At 38.1% G+C, this 18,879-nt stretch overlaps 1 protein-coding gene across 2 annotated transcripts in view; it reads left to right on the forward strand.

The window, feature by feature from the left end:
- LOC115157589 (collagen alpha-1(XI) chain) overlaps positions 1–18,879 on the forward strand; it is a gene marked incomplete in the record, with an annotated part of 129,459 nt that overhangs the window by 66,637 nt on the left and 43,943 nt on the right. For both annotated transcript variants that reach the window (XM_029705972.1, XM_029705973.1), the window contains 7 exon segments: positions 1,002–1,103; positions 4,181–4,339; positions 7,237–7,542; positions 8,718–8,780; positions 13,234–13,275; positions 14,057–14,119; positions 18,150–18,224. In XM_029705972.1, coding sequence (XP_029561832.1) covers positions 1,002–1,103; positions 4,181–4,339; positions 7,237–7,542; positions 8,718–8,780; positions 13,234–13,275; positions 14,057–14,119; positions 18,150–18,224 — 810 coding nt within the window.

An 18,879-nucleotide genomic window follows, 5' to 3' on the forward strand; every position in this document is an offset into this window, starting at 1 on the left:
AATCCAGACCTCCATGGGTTGATAAATTGGATTTCCATTGATTATTTTTGTGTGATTTTGTTGTCAGCACATTCAACTATGTAAAGAAAAAATAATTTAATAAGATTATTTCATTCATTCAGATCTAGGATGTGTTATTTTAGTGTTCCCTTTATTTTTTGGAGCAGTGTATATTATATATATATATATATATATATATATATTTTTTTTTTTTCCAATATTAAAGTACTGTACTTTCCAACAGCATGATGCAGTGGGAGTAAGGAGGATATGGTACCATAGAGGATATAGTACTTTAGAGGATAAAGTACTTTAGAGGATATAATACTATAGAGGAAATAGTACTTTAGAGGATACAGTACTTTAGAGGATATAGTACTTTAGAGGATAAAGTACTTTAGAGGATATAATACTATAGAGGAAATAGTACTATAGAGGATATAACGTTGTATGTGTCACGCCTGCTCCCTCTCTTCCCCCATTGGCGCTCGAGGGCGCCAGGCTCCCCCGGCATTACGCACTCCTACCATCATCATTACGCACAGCTGCCTTCCCCCCCGTCACGCGCATCAGCGATTATTGGACTCACCTGGACTCAATCACCTCTGTCATTATTGTTCCCTGCTTCTGCATTGATTGCCATATGTCCTTGTTTACCCGCGTGCTGACGCTGTTCCTGTCCTGTTACCTGTCTGTTCTTCATTAAATGTTCAACTCCCCGTACCTGCTTCTCATCTCCAGCATTGGTCCTTTTACAGTATGGCATTTGATATTACAACTACACTCAATCTTTGATTTTTTTTTTGAGTTAGAGAGCATAGTTGTTGGGAACTGTCTGAAAAAAACGTCACTCATCTCAGTCAAAGCCATGTAAATATGAAGAATGTGACATCATAGTATCCTTTTTTTAATGTATTGAGAAAAAAAAGGAATACTGTATTTACAGGTGTGTACTAACTGGGTTTACCTGTCTGTTTGCCTGTCCCTCCTCTCCCGTCCAGTACAATTCGTACGACCTAGAGTACAGTGAGGCCTACGACTACAGCGAAGGAGAAGTTGCCACTGAAACGGCCCCAACCGAAGGAGCCAAACCTGCACCTGAGGTAAAACACACCCCTACAAAGGGACAATGACATCTCCACTTCACGAAGGTGATTTATATCTAGTCTTATATCTAACGTAGTTATAGATATACGTATATTCATAATATCACCAAGGTGATTTATATCTAGTCTTATATCTAACGTAGTTATAGATATACGTATATTCATAATATCTGAATATGTTCGCTTTACATAGTGGGTAACTAACGTATTACAAAAAAATGGTTGGAACACATCTATGTGTCTCTGAGGTGAGTATGGATGTTACATTTCTCATGTTGATGCTATATAGTGAGTGGTTACATTTCTCATGTCGATGATGTAGTGAGTGGTTACATTTCTCATGTCGATGCTGTAGTGAGTGGTTACATTACTCATGTTGATGATGTAGTGAGTGGTTACATTTCTCATGTCGATGCTGTAGTGAGTGGTTACATTTCTCATGTCGATGCTGTAGTGAGTGGTTACATTTCTCATGTTGATGCTGTAGTGAGTGGTTACATTTCTCATGTCGATGATGTAGTGAGTGGTTACATTTCTCATGTCGATGATGTAGTGAGTGGTTACATTTCTCATGTCGATGATGTAGTGAGTGGTTACATTTCTCATGTCGATGATGTAGTGAGTGGTTACATTTCTCATGTCGATGATGTAGTGAGTGGTTACATTTCTCATGTCGATGATGTAGTGAGTGGTTACATTTCTCATGTCGATGATAGTAGTGAGTGGTTACATTTCTCATGTTGATGCTATATAGTGAGTGGTTACATTTCTCATGTCGATGCTGTAGTGAGTGGTTACATTTCTCATGTTGATGCTGTAGTGAGTGGTTACATTTCTCATGTCGATGATGTAGTGAGTGGTTACATTTCTCATATCGATGATGTAGTGAGTGGTTACATTTCTCATGTCGATGCTGTAGTGAGTGGTTACATTTCTCATGTCGATGCTGTAGTGAGTGGTTACATTTCTCATGTTGATGCTGTAGTGAGTGGTTACATTTCTCATGTCGATGATGTAGTGAGTGGTTACATTTCTCATGTCGATGATGTAGTGAGTGGTTACATTTCTCATGTCGATGATGTAGTGAGGGGTTACATTTCTCATGTCGATGATGTAGTGAGTGGTTACATTTCTCATGTCGATGCTGTAGTGAGTGGTTACATTTCTCATGTTGATGCTGTAGTGAGTGGTTACATTTCTCATGTCGATGCTGTAGTGAGTGGTTACATTTCTCATGTTGATGCTGTAGTGAGTGGTTACATTTCTCATGTTGACACTATATAGTGAGTGGTTACATTTCTCATGTCGATGCTGTAGTGAGTGGTTACATTTCTCATGTTGATGCTGTAGTGAGTGGTTACATTTCTCATGTTGATGATGTAGTGAGTGGTTACATTTCTCATATTGATGATGTAGTGAGTGGTTACATTTCTCATATTGATGATGTAGTGAGTGGTTACATTTCTCATGTCGATGATGTAGTGATGATGATAGTAATATGATGATGATGATGTAGTGAGTGGTTATATTTCTCATGTCGATGATGTAGTGAGTGGTTACATTTCTCATGTCGATGCTGTAGTGAGTGGTTACATTTCTCATGTCGATGCTGTAGTGAGTGGTTACATTTCTCATGTCGATGATGTAGTGAGTGGTTACATTTCTCATGTCGATGATGTAGTGAGTGGTTACATTTCTCATATTGATGATGTAGTGAGTGGTTACATTTCTCATATTGATGATGTAGTGAGTGGTTACATTTCTCATATTGATGATGTAGTGAGTGGTTACATTTCTCATGTCGATGATGTAGTGATGATGATAGTAATATGATGATGATGATGTAGTGAGTGGTTACATTTCTCATGTCGATGATGTAGTGAGTGGTTACATTTCTCATGTCGATGCTGTAGTGAGTGGTTACATTTCTCATGTTGACACTATATAGTGAGTGGTTACATTTCTCATGTCGATGCTGTAGTGAGTGGTTACATTTCTCATGTCGATGATGTAGTGAGTGGTTACATTTCTCATGTCGATGATGTAGTGAGTGGTTACATTTCTCATGTTGATGATGTAGTGAGTGGTTACATTTCTCATGTCGATGATGTAGTGAGTGGTTACATTTCTCATGTCGATGATGTAGTGAGTGGTTACATTTCTCATATTGATGATGTAGTGAGTGGTTACATTTCTCATGTCGATGATGTAGTGATGATGATACTAATATGATGATGATGATGTAGTGAGTGGTTACATTTCTCATGTCGATGATGTAGTGATGATGATACTAATATGATGATGATGATGTAGTGAGTGGTTACATTTCTCATATTGATGATGTAGTGAGTGGTTACATTTCTCATGTCGATGATGTAGTGATGATGATACTAATATGATGATGATGATGTAGTGAGTGGTTACATTTCTCATATTGATGATGTAGTGAGTGGTTACATTTCTCATGTCGATGCTGTAGTGAGTGGTTACATTTCTCATGTCGATGCTGTAGTGAGTGGTTACATTTCTCATGTCGATGATGTAGTGATGATGATAGTAATATGATGATGATGATGTAGTGAGTGGTTACATTTCTCATATTGATGATGTAGTGAGTGGTTACATTTCTCATGTCGATGATGTAGTGATGATGGTAGTAATATGATGATGATGATGTAGTGAGTGGTTACATTTCTCATATTGATGATGTAGTGAGTGGTTACATTTCTCATGTCGATGATGTAGTGATGATGATAGTAATATGATGATGATGATGTAGTGATGATGATAGTAATATGGTGATGATGATGTAGTGATGATGATGATGTAGTGATGATGATGATGTAGTGATGATGATGATGTAGTGATGATGTAGTGATGATGATGATGTAGTGATGATGATGATGTAGTGATGATGATGATGTAGTGATGATGATGATGTAGTGATGATGATGATGTAGTGATGATGATGATGTAGTGATGATGATGATGTAGTGAGTGGTTACGAGTCGTTATCATCCCAGTATTTTCTACCTTTTCCTTCTTCGTTCTTGTGTTTTATCATGAATGTACAGGCTGCCGCTGTGGATGCAGCTGCTGTGGATGCAGCCGCTGTGGATGCAGCCGCTGTGGATGCAGCCGCTGTGGATGAAGAATACACATCCTATGACTACGGCACGGTGGACAGCGCTCAACCGGCTGAGAACCCTACAGACTCAACCTCTCCAGTCTTGGTACATACTTCTTCATGTTTAATGCACACTTTTATCACTAAATGTTAGCTCGTTCACTAAATGTTAGGTCATTCACTAAATGTTTGGTCATTCACTAAACTACAGAGTTTAACTCAGCTTTCTGTGTCCCAAATTGCACCCTATATTCCGTATAGTAGTGCACTACTTTTGACCTGAGCCTACTGTATGTGGTTCTTATCATCAGTAGTGCACTATATATAGGGAATAGGGTACCATAAGACACAGGTCATGTCTTTCTCTGAAGGAGGATGGACTTCCTGGTCCCATCAAAGTAAAAATATGATCCGAAATGACAACGGCGTAAACAATTTTAAAACATGTAGGATTTTTTCCAACAGTTGAGCCGCCAGACAGAGAGACATCAACGTTATATACGATGGTTTGATGTATGTGGCGTATGAAATGCCAGAACGCTTGCCAATACCACATCATGTAATATGAATACCTCATGTTATATTCTGGTGAGAATTTTCCTTGTCTCCATTAATTCCGAGGCCAATTTGGATGCGATCAAATGGCTGTTAAATACTGAGGTTTAGTGTATACTATTCTCAAAGAGATCGTTTAAGAATTTAGACTTAAAACGGTTTTAAAAGCAGCTCAGTGCTAAAAAATAAAGCAGGTAGTCCTTATGCGGAAACCTCTTTTTGAACTTTTCTGAACTCATCATCCAATTTAGAAATGACAAAGCCCTCAGCTTGCGATCTCCGAGTTAGATTACTAGATATTACAAAGATTAAAGAACAAACGATGTTAAAAACAATGGATGTTCTTTTTCCTTGGAGACACAAAAAACCCAGATTACCCATAGGGATCTGGTCAAAAGTAGTGCACTATATAGGGAATAGGGTGCCCTTAAGGACAGAAACAACTCTTAAATCTGATCTTGAGATAAAATTAACTATTAAAACTCTGCCAGCTAATGAATTCTGACCAACGGGGTCCATCCCATCTCCTCTTGTTTACTGTGACCAACGGGGTCCATCCCATCTCTTGTTTACTGTGACCAACGGGGTCCATCCCATCTCCTCTTGTTTACTGTGACCAACGGGGTTCATCCCATCTCTTGTTTACTGTGACCAACGGGGTCCATCCCATCTCCTCTTGTTTACTGTGACCAACGGGGTTCATCCCATCTCCTCTTGTTTACTGTGACCAACGGGGTCCATCCCATCTCCTCTTGTTTACTGAGACCAACGGGGTTCAACCCATCTCCTCTTGTTTACTGTGACCAACGGGGTCCATCCCATCTCCTCTTGTTTACTGTGACCAACGGGGTTCATCCCATCTCTTGTTTACTGTGACCAACGGGGTTCATCCCATCTCTTGTTTACTTTGACCAACGGGGTCCAACCCATCTCCTCTTGTTTACTGTGACCAACGGGGTTCAACCCATCTCCTCTTGTTTACTGAGACCAACGGGGTTCAACCCATCTCCTCTTGTTTACTGTGACCAACGGGGTTCAACCCATCTCCTCTTGTTTACTGTGACCAACGGGGTCCATCCCATCTCCTCTTGTTTACTGTGACCAACGGGGTTCAACCCATCTCCTCTTGTTTACTGTGACCAACGGGGTTCATCCCATCTCTTGTTTACTGTGACCAACGGGGTCCATCCCATCTCCTCTTGTTTACTGTGACCAACGGGGTCCATCCCATCTCCTCTTGTTTACTGTGACCAACGGGGTCCATCCCATCTCCTCTTGTTTACTGTGACCAACGGGGTTCATCCCATCTCCTCTTGTTTACTGTGACCAACGGGGTCCATCCCATCTCCTCTTGTTTACTGTGACCAACGGGGTTCATCCCATCTCCTCTTGTTTACTGTGACCAACGGGGTCCAACCCATCTCTTGTTTACTGTGACCAGCGGGGTAGTTTCCTGTAGTTTCCCCGTCTTCGTTTAACCTAAACCATCACATAAACGTAGTCCTTAATGAGAGACATCCAGGGGTAAAGTGAGACAATATGGATGCAATGCAACCAACGCATGTCATATATGTGCAACACATTATAGCACCGTTATGAAGGTGCAGGTGAACAAGTCTACACAACCCAGGACATTAATTACTTCCAAAAAAAAGAGTTTTGAAGATGAGGGGAGACGAAAACAATGTCTGCGGTGAAGGAAGGTATTTTTTCAAATCAAATCAAATTTTATTTTTTATTGACCCGTTACAGTTACTTTAATGGAACAAAGTGTTGTTTTTTTTTACAACAGAATCATTTTCATAACATGAAATAGATATTTTTACTTCTTTTTACTCAACTCATAGTTCTGTTGGTTGATCTGAAATTACGATTTAAACATGTAAAAGGAACCGTTTTTCTACGTCTCAGATTAAGACAACTCTTTAACTAAAAAACATGTTGGTCGTAGGATCCTCTGTTGAAAATGTTTTTTTCCAGGAACAATACACTTAATCCATCTCTGGGAAACCGGGCCCTTCATTTTAATCTGATGTAACCCTTGGTCATGTTTATATGTGTAAACGTGTGATTAAGAAGAAAAAAAAACTCAAATAGATTTATGTTTTATTGTCACATGAAATGTGTTGTTTTACAGTATGTAAAGTATGATAAGTTTGTTTTGTCAGCATGCTGTCTAAACTAATACTGGCATCTGATTATCGTTGTCATACCATACATGACATGAATCATATGACAACAATAGCTAAAGTAGTATGCTGTAGTCTGAACATACAGATCTGAGAAAAGACTAAAGCAAATGTTTTTAACTGTGATTCACAATCACATATTACTCTAAATAAAATAAATAATGTGAAAGTTATTCAATAAGTTACCTATTCCCATGCTTTGTCCTCTCTCTAACCCCAACCCTCCATTTTCCCTCCCCTCCTCACAACGACCAATCAGAACTATGACGAGGAAATAGTTGATGATTACATCACAGGCGTGGAGAAGGTTGTCGCCGACCCTACGGCTGCCGAAGAAACCGGCTCAGACACCAAAGGTCCCGACCCCGGCGAGAACTCGTACGATTTTAAGGAGTATGATCTGAAGGAATACGGTGATACCAAGGAGATTGATATGAAACAGACATACGAGTACGGCGACTACGGCGACTACGGCACTGGAGAGGCCAAACCCACCGCCTCTGTCTCGGCCTATGAAGATGAGTTTGGGCCCGGCATACCCGCTGAGACCGAGACAGAGTCTAGTGTAAGCACTGTAGCTTTCCATACTCATACAGTGGCCTGAATGTACACACACTCATATCACCAAGACTAGTACGAGTACTGTAAGTTACTGGGTCGGTTACTGGGTCAGATACTGGGTCAGATACTGGGTCAGATACTGGGTCAGTTACTGGGTCAGATACTGGGTCAGATACTAAGGCAGTTTCTGGGTTAGTTACTGGGTCAGTTACTAAATCAGTTACTGGGTCAGTTACTAAGTCAGTGACTGGGTCAGTGACTGGGTCAGTTACTGGGTCAGTTACTAAGTCAGTTTCTGGGTTAGTTATTGGGTCAGTTACTAAGTCAGTTACTGGGTCAGTTACTGGGTCAGTTACTAAGTCAGTTACTAAGTCAGTTACTGGGTCAGTGACTAGGTCAGTTGCTACATTAGTGACTGGGTCAGTTACTAAGTCAGTTACTAAATCAGTTACTGGGTAAGTTACTAAGCCAGTTACTGGGTCAGTTACTGGGTCAGTTGCTACGTTAGTGACTGGGTCAGTTACTAAGTCAGTTACTAAATCAGTTACTGGGTCAGTTGCTAAGTCATTAACTGGGTCAGTTGCTAAGTCAGTAACTGGGTGAGTTACTAAGTCAGTAACTGGGTGAGTTACTAAGTCAGTTACTAAGTCAGTTACTAAGTCAGTTACTAAGTCAGTTGCTAAGTCAGTTGCTAAGTCAGTTGCTAAGTCAGTTACTGGGTCAGTTGCTACGTTAGTGACTGGGTCAGTTACTAAGTCAGTTACTAAATCAGTTACTGGGTCAGTTGCTAAGTCAGTAACTGGGTCAGTTGCTAAGTTAGTAACTGGGTGAGTTACTAAGTCAGTTACTAAGTCAGTTACTAAGTCAGTTACTAAGTCAGTTACTAAGTCAGTGACTAGGTCAGTTGCTAAGTTAGTAACTGGGTGAGTTACTAAGTCAGTTACTAAGTCAGTTACTAAGTCAGTTACTAAGTCAGTTGCTAAGTCAATTGCTAAGTCAATTACTACTTTTTCAGCAATTGTGCTACTAGCATTAGCGCAATGACATGCTAGCTGTTCCCATAGACTTCCAGTCATTAAGCTACCGGCTATCTAAATGAGTATATGGGAAACACTGTGTTTAGTTGACAACTCAGTCAAATATCAACCAATATCTGATGTCTTTCACTGTTGTTTTCAGATGGGAGGAGGAGGATATGGTGGTGAGAAGGGAGAGAAAGGAGAACCCGCCGTCATTGAACCCGTAAGTCAAAGCCTGTATTACTGTATTACTGTATTTCTACATATTACTGTATAACTAGGTATTATCACTACTGTATAACTGTGTATTATCACTGCTGTATAACTAGGTATTACTGTATAACTAGGTATTATCACTACTGTAGAACGAGGTATTATCACTACTGTAGAATGAGGTATTATCACTACTGTATAACTAGGTATTATCAATACTGTATAACTAGGTATTATCATTACTATATAACTAGGTATTACTGTATAACTAGGTATTATCACTACTGTATAATGATCACTACTGTATAACTTGGTATTACTGTATAACTAGGTATTATCACTACTGTATAACTAGGTATTATCATTACTATATAACTAGGTATTACTGTATAACTAGGTATTATCAGTACTGTATAACTAGGTATTATCAGTACTGTATAACTAGGTATTATCAGTACTGTATAACTAGGTATTATCAGTACTGTATGACTAGGCATTATCACTACTGTATAATGATCACTACTGTATAACGAGGTATTACTGTATAACTAGGTATTATCACTACTGTATAACTAGGTATTATCACTACTGTATAACTAGGTATTACTATATAACTAGGTATTACTGTATAACTAGGTATTATCACTACTGTATAACTAGGTATTATCAATACTGTATAACTAGGTATTATCACTACTGTATAACTAGGTATTACTATACTGTATAACTAGGTATTATCAATACTGTATAACTAGATATTATCAATACTGTATAACTAGGTATTATCACTACTGTATAACTAGGTATTATCAATACTGTATAACTTGGTATTACTGTATAACTAGGTATTATCACTACTGTATAACTAGGTATTATCACTACTGTATAACTAGGTATTATCAATACTGTATAACTAGGTATTATCACTACTGTATAATGATCACTACTGTATAACTTGGTATTACTGTATAACTAGGTATTATCACTACTGTATAACTAGGTATTATCATTACTATATAACTAGGTATTACTGTATAACTAGGTATTATCACTACTGTATAACTAGGTATTATCAGTACTGTATAACTAGGTATTATCACTACTGTATAATGATCACTACTGTATAACGAGGTATTACTGTATAACTAGGTATTATCACTACTGTATAACTAGGTATTATCATTACTATATAACTAGGTATTACTGTATAACTAGGTATTATCACTACTGTATAACTAGGTATTATCACTACTGTATAACTAGGTATTATCAATACTGTATAACTAGGTATTATCAATACTGTATAACTAGGTATTATCACTACTGTATAACTAGGTATTATCAATACTGTATAACTTGGTATTACTGTATAACTAGGTATTATCACTACTGTATAACTAGGTATTATCACTACTGTATAACTAGGTATTATCAATACTGTATAACTTGGTATTACTGTATAACTAGGTATTATCACTACTGTATAACTAGGTATTACTGTATAACTAGGTATTATCACTACTGTATAACTAGGTATTACTATATAACTAGGTATTACTGTATAACTAGGTAATATCACTACTGTATAACTAGGTATTACTATATAACTAGGTATTACTGTATAACTAGGTATTATCACTACTGTATAACTAGGTATTATCACTACTGTATAACTAGGTATTATCACTACTGTATAACTAGGTATTATCAATACTTTATAACTAGGTATTATCACTACTGTATAACTAGGTATTACTATATAACTAGGTATTATCACTACTGTATAACTAGGTATTACTGTATAACTAGGTATTATCACTACTGTATAACTAGGTATTACTATATAACTAGGTATTACTGTATAACTAGGTAATATCACTACTGTATAACTAGGTATTATCAATACTTTATAACTAGGTATTATGACTACTGTATAACTAGGTATTACTATATAACTAGGTATTACTGTATAACTAGGTATTATCACTACTGTATAACTAGGTATTATCAATACTGTATAACTAGGTATTATTAATACTGTTTAACTAGGTATTATTAATACTGTTTAACTAGGTATTATCAATACTGTATAACTAGGTATTATTAATACTGTTTAACTAGGTATTATCAATACTGTAACTAGGTTTTACTGTATAACTAGGTATTACTGTATAACTAGGTATTACTGTATATCTAGGTATTATCAATACTGTATAACTAGGTATTATTAATACTGTTTAACTAGGTATTATTAATACTGTTTAACTAGGTATTATCAATACTGTATAACTAGGTATTATCAATACTGTATAACTAGGTATTATCATTACTATATAACTAGGTATTACTGTATAACTAGGTATTATCACTACTGTATAATGATCACTACTGTATAACTTGGTATTACTGTATAACTAGGTATTATCTCTACTGTATAACTAGGTATTATCATTACTATATAACTAGGTATTACTGTATAACTAGGTATTATCAGTACTGTATAACTAGGTATTATCAGTACTGTATAACTAGGTATTATCAGTACTGTATAACTAGGCATTATCACTACTGTATAATGATCACTACTGTATAACGAGGTATTACTGTATAACTAGGTATTATCACTACTGTATAACTAGGTATTATCACTACTGTATAACTAGGTATTACTATATAACTAGGTATTACTGTATAACTAGGTATTATCACTACTGTATAACTAGGTATTATCAATACTGTATAACTAGGTATTATCACTACTGTATAACTAGGTATTACTATACTGTATAACTAGGTATTATCAATTCTGTATAACTAGGTATTATCAATACTGTATAACTAGGTATTATCACTACTGTATAACTAGGTATTATCAATACTGTATAACTTGGTATTACTGTATAACTAGGTATTATCACTACTGTATAACTAGGTATTATCACTACTGTATAACTAGGTATTATCAATACTGTATAACTAGGTATTATCACTACTGTATAATGATCACTACTGTATAACTTGGTATTACTGTATAACTAGGTATTATCACTACTGTATAACTAGGTATTATCATTACTATATAACTAGGTATTACTGTATAACTAGGTATTATCACTACTGTATAACTAGGTATTATCAGTACTGTATAACTAGGTATTATCACTACTGTATAATGATCACTACTGTATAACGAGGTATTACTGTATAACTAGGTATTATCACTACTGTATAACTAGGTATTATCATTACTATATAACTAGGTATTACTGTATAACTAGGTATTATCACTACTGTATAACTAGGTATTATCACTACTGTATAACTAGGTATTATCAATACTGTATAACTAGGTATTATCAATACTGTATAACTAGGTATTATCACTACTGTATAACTAGGTATTATCAATACTGTATAACTTGGTATTACTGTATAACTAGGTATTATCACTACTGTATAACTAGGTATTATCACTACTGTATAACTAGGTATTATCAATACTGTATAACTTGGTATTACTGTATAACTAGGTATTATCACTACTGTATAACTAGGTATTACTGTATAACTAGGTATTATCACTACTGTATAACTAGGTATTACTATATAACTAGGTATTACTGTATAACTAGGTAATATCACTACTGTATAACTAGGTATTACTATATAACTAGGTATTACTGTATAACTAGGTATTATCACTACTGTATAACTAGGTATTATCACTACTGTATAACTAGGTATTATCACTACTGTATAACTAGGTATTATCAATACTTTATAACTAGGTATTATCACTACTGTATAACTAGGTATTACTATATAACTAGGTATTATCACTACTGTATAACTAGGTATTACTGTATAACTAGGTATTATCACTACTGTATAACTAGGTATTACTATATAACTAGGTATTACTGTATAACTAGGTAATATCACTACTGTATAACTAGGTATTATCAATACTTTATAACTAGGTATTATGACTACTGTATAACTAGGTATTACTATATAACTAGGTATTACTGTATAACTAGGTATTATCACTACTGTATAACTAGGTATTATCAATACTGTATAACTAGGTATTATTAATACTGTTTAACTAGGTATTATCAATACTGTATAACTAGGTATTATTAATACTGTTTAACTAGGTATTATCAATACTGTAACTAGGTTTTACTGTATAACTAGGTATTACTGTATAACTAGGTATTACTGTATATCTAGGTATTGTCACTACTGTATAACTAGGTATTAATGATTTATCAGCTAAAACTGAGCCATAAACACATTTTTACAGAACATAATTTCTGAGTGTGAGTTTCTCCTGTATGGACTCCCCAGTACTTGTTTCCCCACTCCTCTACTTTGTCTCCACTCTGCAGTGTGTAGATTTACTGCTGTCTCTGAAGGCTACTGTATTAATTGTTCCCTCTCTCTTCCCTCTATTCCAGGGGATGCTGATTGAAGGACCCCAAGGAGCCCCCGGCCAAGCTGTGAGTATCACGTTCTCTCTTTCCCCCCTGACCCTCTCTCTCTTTCCACAGATGGAGAACTGCTGAAGAGAAGAGGGGGAAGAAACTCTCTTTATGAAAAGTGATTTAGTCCTCCTGAATGAGCCTGTAAAGAAAGCGGAGAAAGAGTGTGAGAGAGAGAGGGAGAAAGAGAGAGAGAGGGAGAAAGACAGAGAGAGAGAAAGAGAGAGGGGAAAGAGAGAGACAGCTAGAGGGAGAAAGAGAGAGAGATAGATGGAGAAAGATAGTGAGATTGAGGGAGAAAGAGAGAGAGCTAGAGGGGAAAGAGAGAGATAGATGATAAAGTGAGAGATGGGGGAAAGAGAGAGAGAGGTAGAGAGAGAAAGAAAGAGTGAAAGAGGGAGAAAGACAGAGATAGAGGGAGAAAGAGAGGGAGAAAGAGGAAGAAAGAGAGAGAGCTAGAGGGGAAAGAGAGAGATAGATGGAGAAAGAGAGAGAGATAGAGGGAGAAAGATAGTGAGATTGAGGGAGAAAGAGAGAGAGATAGGGGGAAAGAGAGCGAGAGGTAGAGAGAGAAAGAAAGAGTGAAAGAGGGAGAAAGACAGAGATAGAGGGAGAAAGAGAGAGAGAGTTGTTTAGCTATGTCTCTCTGAGGTTGATAGATTAAATATGGTAGCAGTTTGGTTAGCTAGCCCTGCTGTGGTGGTGTGGGATGTTTTAGTTAACGTGTGTGTGTGTGTGTGTGTGTGTGTGTGTGTGTGTGTGTGTGTGTGTGTGTGTGTGTGTGTGTGTGTGTACACAGGGCCTCCCTGGCTCCCCAGGCTTGCAGGGTTCTTCTGGCCCACACGGAGATCACGGTGACAGGGTAAGTGAGAGCTGTTGCTCCCACGGTGCTTCCTGCTGTTGGAAATAGGTCAAGGGTGATCCTTGATCATCCCCCATTAATCCCTATAGATGACTACACCATTGTCTTTATCGTTCTAACTTTTGGAATTATTATACACACTTCAGCAAAGGACAACAAAAATGACCAGGTCCTTGGTCAACCCCTTGTTGGGTTAAAGTTGGCATTCGCTATATTACATACAACTGTCTGCCGAGTAAAAACAACTATATTACTTAATACATACCAGATAAAATACTGTTAAAAAACAACTATAGTACTTAATACATACCAGAGAAAATACTGTTAAAAAACAGCTACAGTACTTAATACATACCAGAGAAAATACTGTTAAAAAAACACCTATAGTGTTTAATACATACCAGAGAAAATAGTGATGTAAATGTAGGGGAATGTGGTTTTGACCCCTCCGGCATGTCCTCTTGTCTGGTCTGTCTCCTTGGGCCATGACGAATGTAGCTGACTAATAATGAATCAGCATTCCACTCACTAGACTGATTTATAGATTACTTGTGACAGTAGAACGATATTGAAGACATTAATAATAATAATAATAATAACAATAATTATAATAAATACAGTTTAAGATGTTGTCTTGACAGTCATCCATCTTGGTTAATAAAGAAGAGAGCAGATATAAATATAAAGGAGGTAGTATGCTAGTTTGTAGTAGAGCCCCACACCCTCACGCCATGGGGAGAAAAGAAAAAGGATGAGGAGGGAAGAGAGGAAGACAGAGGTGCAGGCAGGGAATGCAGATATGTTCAGAAACTTAACTCTCATTACCCTCAACAGCACATTGTTGTAGGCCGTCGTCCCAAATGGCAACCTATTCACTACATAGACCCAACCGACCCTCAGCTCTCCAGCTCCGTTTACAAGGGACCTAACCGACCTTCAACCCTCCAGCTCAGTTTACAAGGGACCTAACCGACCCTCAACCCTCCAACTCAGTTTACAAGGGACCTAACCGACCCTCAACCCTCCAGCTCAGTTTACAAGGGACCTAACCGACCTTCAACCCTCCAGCTCAGTTTACAAGGGACCTAACCGACCCTCAACCCTCCAACTCAGTTTACAAGGGACCTGTCGTGTCTTTGGCTATGCCGGATTAAGTGATATGACATGCTATTCTATAAAATCATTTCTCTGTAATTAATATTACCTGATTTAGCTAATCAGGTAAATGCAATTAACTAGAAAGTCGGGGCACCACGAAATAATGTTTATAGAGCTGTTATCTTCCGAATAAATTCTTAAAGACCTAGTAATCTTTTACATCAATAGCAGTCAATATTTAATCGTCACTTTATTCAGTCTCATCTGAAAAGTTGTAAATTCTTGGTTATCTTCACGAACCCTGGCTAACAAGTTGAATCAGCAATACAAAATTCGGTTTCATTATATATTTACTAAATAATCACACAGAATGGATCATACATTGATTACAAATGATGTCATAAAGGAAAACGTCCCTGGTGGACGGAACAGATCTGACGGCTGGTTACACAAAGAAAGGGGGTTGGGTTTTGAATGGAAGAGCGGGAAGACTGAGGAACAAAAAGATTTTGTGTCTCTATCGGGCCGTAGGCAGCTATGCTATCGTAAATACAGTATCTTATGCATTCTAAATAACCGGCCATTTGAAAAAGGAAAATGCAATAAATATTTACTCTGAGCTGCGCTTCGGTAGATTGGTCGTAGATAGAAGGCCGGGTTGTCCAGCATGGATCTCTGGTCCTCTGAAGAATGTCTAGTGGTGAACTGGAGCGTGGTAGATGGATACTCTGTCCGTCCTCTCCTAGCCCACGTTTAGCGGGCGGAGAGGGTATCACTTCTTTAGTGAATAAGAGTTCAAAGTTCATACCAAGTTGCCATACTTTTAAGCTGATGCTATATTCTGGCTGGTATAGTAGAAATTCATCCTTCCTGCGTGTTGATCGTCATCTTCACGTTGAAATTCGATGCTAATTTCGTTAGGTTCTTGTCGTTCAACCAGAGCTCATACTGAGGTTGGCTTAGTTCTGTAGGTGATCTTTGTCCTTTTAACGTGGGGACCGCAAGTCCGCACGTCCTTGGAGCAGGAAGTTGAATTTTCGTCAACGAGTTTATATAGTGGTGAAAGAAGGGCATGTTGCATAATTTACATCCAAAGTCTGTTCACTTGGGCAAACTGTTCTCTCATTTAAGAAGCTAAAATTACATTTAATCTTTTCACAAATAGTTTCATATTTAAACATTTAAATTGCACAACAATTCCATGTGAATCTGATAACTAGAATGTGTCGACTTTCCAAGATAAGTTTATGTCATCCTGTCATTAGTAGTACTGTCTCAGACAACAACTGATCTGAGATCATATTCATTAAGTACCAACGCATATTTTCAACTGGTTGGATTACCAAAATATGGTTCCATTTCCCACCTTTCGATGTTACCAGACTCTCTATGTTACTGAGGCTTTACAAGAGTCAAATCTATTGAGTAGAGAGAGAAAAGGGGAAAGGTATTTATGGGGGTCATAAACCTCCCCCAACAGGTCAACGTCATGACAGACCTAACCGACCCTCAACCCTCCAGCTCAGTTTACAAGGGACCTAACCAACCCTCAACCCTCCAGCTCAGTTTACAAGGGACCTAACCGACCCTCAACCCACCAAATCAGTTTACAAGGGACCTAACCGACCCTCAACCCTCCAGCTCAGTTTACAAGGGACCTAACCGACCCTCAACCCTCCAGCTCAGTTTACAAGGGACCTAACCGACCCTCAACCCTCCAGCTCAGTTTACAAGGGACCTAACCGACCCTCAACCCTCCAACTCAGTTTACAAGGGACCTAACCGACCCTCAAACCTCCAACTCAGTTTACAAGGGACAAAAATATACTTAACAAGTCACATAATAAGTTGCATGGACTCACTCTGTGTGCAATAATAGTGTTGAACATTATTTTTGAATGACCTCCTCATCTCTGCACCCCACACATACAATGATTTACAATGATCTGTAAGGTCCCTCAGTCGAACAGTGAATTTAAGACCAGGGAGGTTTTCTAACGCCTCGCAAAGAAGGGCACCTATTGGTAGATGGGTAAAAAAAAATCAGACATTCATTACCCCTTTGAGCATGGTGAAGTTATTAATGACTCTTTGATGGTGTGTCAGTACACCCAGTCACTACAAAGATACAGGCGTCCTTCCTAACTCAGTTGCCGGAGAGGAAGAAAACCACTTAGGGATTTCACCATGAGGCCAATGGTGACTTTAAAGCAGTTACAGAGTTTAATGGCTGTGCTAGGAAAAAACTGAGGATGGATCAACAACATTGTAGTTACTCCACAACACCAACCTAAATTACAGAGTGAAAAGAAGCAAGCCTGTACAGAATAAAAATATTCCAAAACATGTATCCTATTTGCAACAAGGCACTGAGGTAATACTGCAAGAAATGTGGCAAAAGTGACTATCTGTCACGAAACAATACAAATCTATCTGAAATCACATAGCCAAAACCTTCTGCACCTATGGTCATGGACCCTTCCCCCCCTTCTACAACCAGGAATATAGAACCTTATCTACTGATACAATGTTGATGTCTAGAACCCATTCCTGATGGGTTTTTGTTCACTAATCATTTATATTTCCTATGTGGTCATGTTTAAGAAGTTTACATTTTATCCCCATGACTTAGCACTCAGCTTATCTATAAGCGTTTTATACGATTAACCAACTCTCTCTCTTTCTCTCTCTCTCTCTCCCCCCTCTCTCTCTCTCTCTCTCTCTCTCTCTCTCCCCTCCCTCTCTCTCTCCATCTCCCCCTCTCTCTCATCTCCCCCCCTCTCTCTCTCCCCCCCCTCTCTCTCTCCTCTCTCTCACCCCCCCTCTCTCTCCCTCCCCCCCCCCTCTCTCTCTCTCTCTCTCTCCCCCCCTCTCTCTCTCTCCCCCCCCCCTCTCTCTCTCCCCCCCTCTCTCATTCTCCTACATACCAAAGGGTCCTCCAGGGCGGGCTGGTATTCCTGGTTCGGATGGAGTTCCTGGTCCTCCAGGTACCATCCTGATGCTGCCAGTAAGTAACCTCTTTCCTCTCCTCCCTCTATCCCTCTATCCCTCTATCCTCGCTCTTATAACAACCTCAAGGTACCAGTCTGATGCTGCCATTCTCCCTCCATCCATTCACCTCGCCCTTGCAACTGTCCCTGGTGCTTAAACAATCATACTCAATATGCCATTCTGATGCTCCTTGCTCTTCAAACAGGCACTGGCCTTTTAACTATCCCAAAGCCTAATGACCAAGAGGCATGGAGAGGCAGCCTTTAGTTATTATGCCTCCAGCCTCTGGAATAGCCTTCCAGAGAACCTGACGGGGGCTGAAACTGTGGACATATTTAAAAGAGATCTTAAAACACATATTTTTAGCTTTGCTTTTCCTCTGGGTATTTTTTAGTTGTTCCGTTTGTCATTCATTTGTGTTTTTTTAATCTTATGTTTGTTGTCTAGTAAATATTTCAGCTTTTATTTTCATTGTTTTTTTATTCGTTTTTTTTCTCCTGTAAAGCACATAGTGTTGCATTCCATGTCTGAAAATGTGCTGTATAAATTAAGCTTGATTTGATTTGATAAGCAAACATCTCCAAATGTCCTCCAAGCAGTAGACTACTTGTTCCTCGTGTTTTTCTTTTTTCATCTTTCTATTACGTCTCTTTTCTTTCTCTCTGCATTGT

This window comes from Salmo trutta, chromosome 21, assembly GCF_901001165.1.
Source record: "Salmo trutta chromosome 21, fSalTru1.1, whole genome shotgun sequence".
In the NCBI taxonomy this organism is placed as follows: Eukaryota; Metazoa; Chordata; class Actinopteri; order Salmoniformes; family Salmonidae; genus Salmo; species Salmo trutta.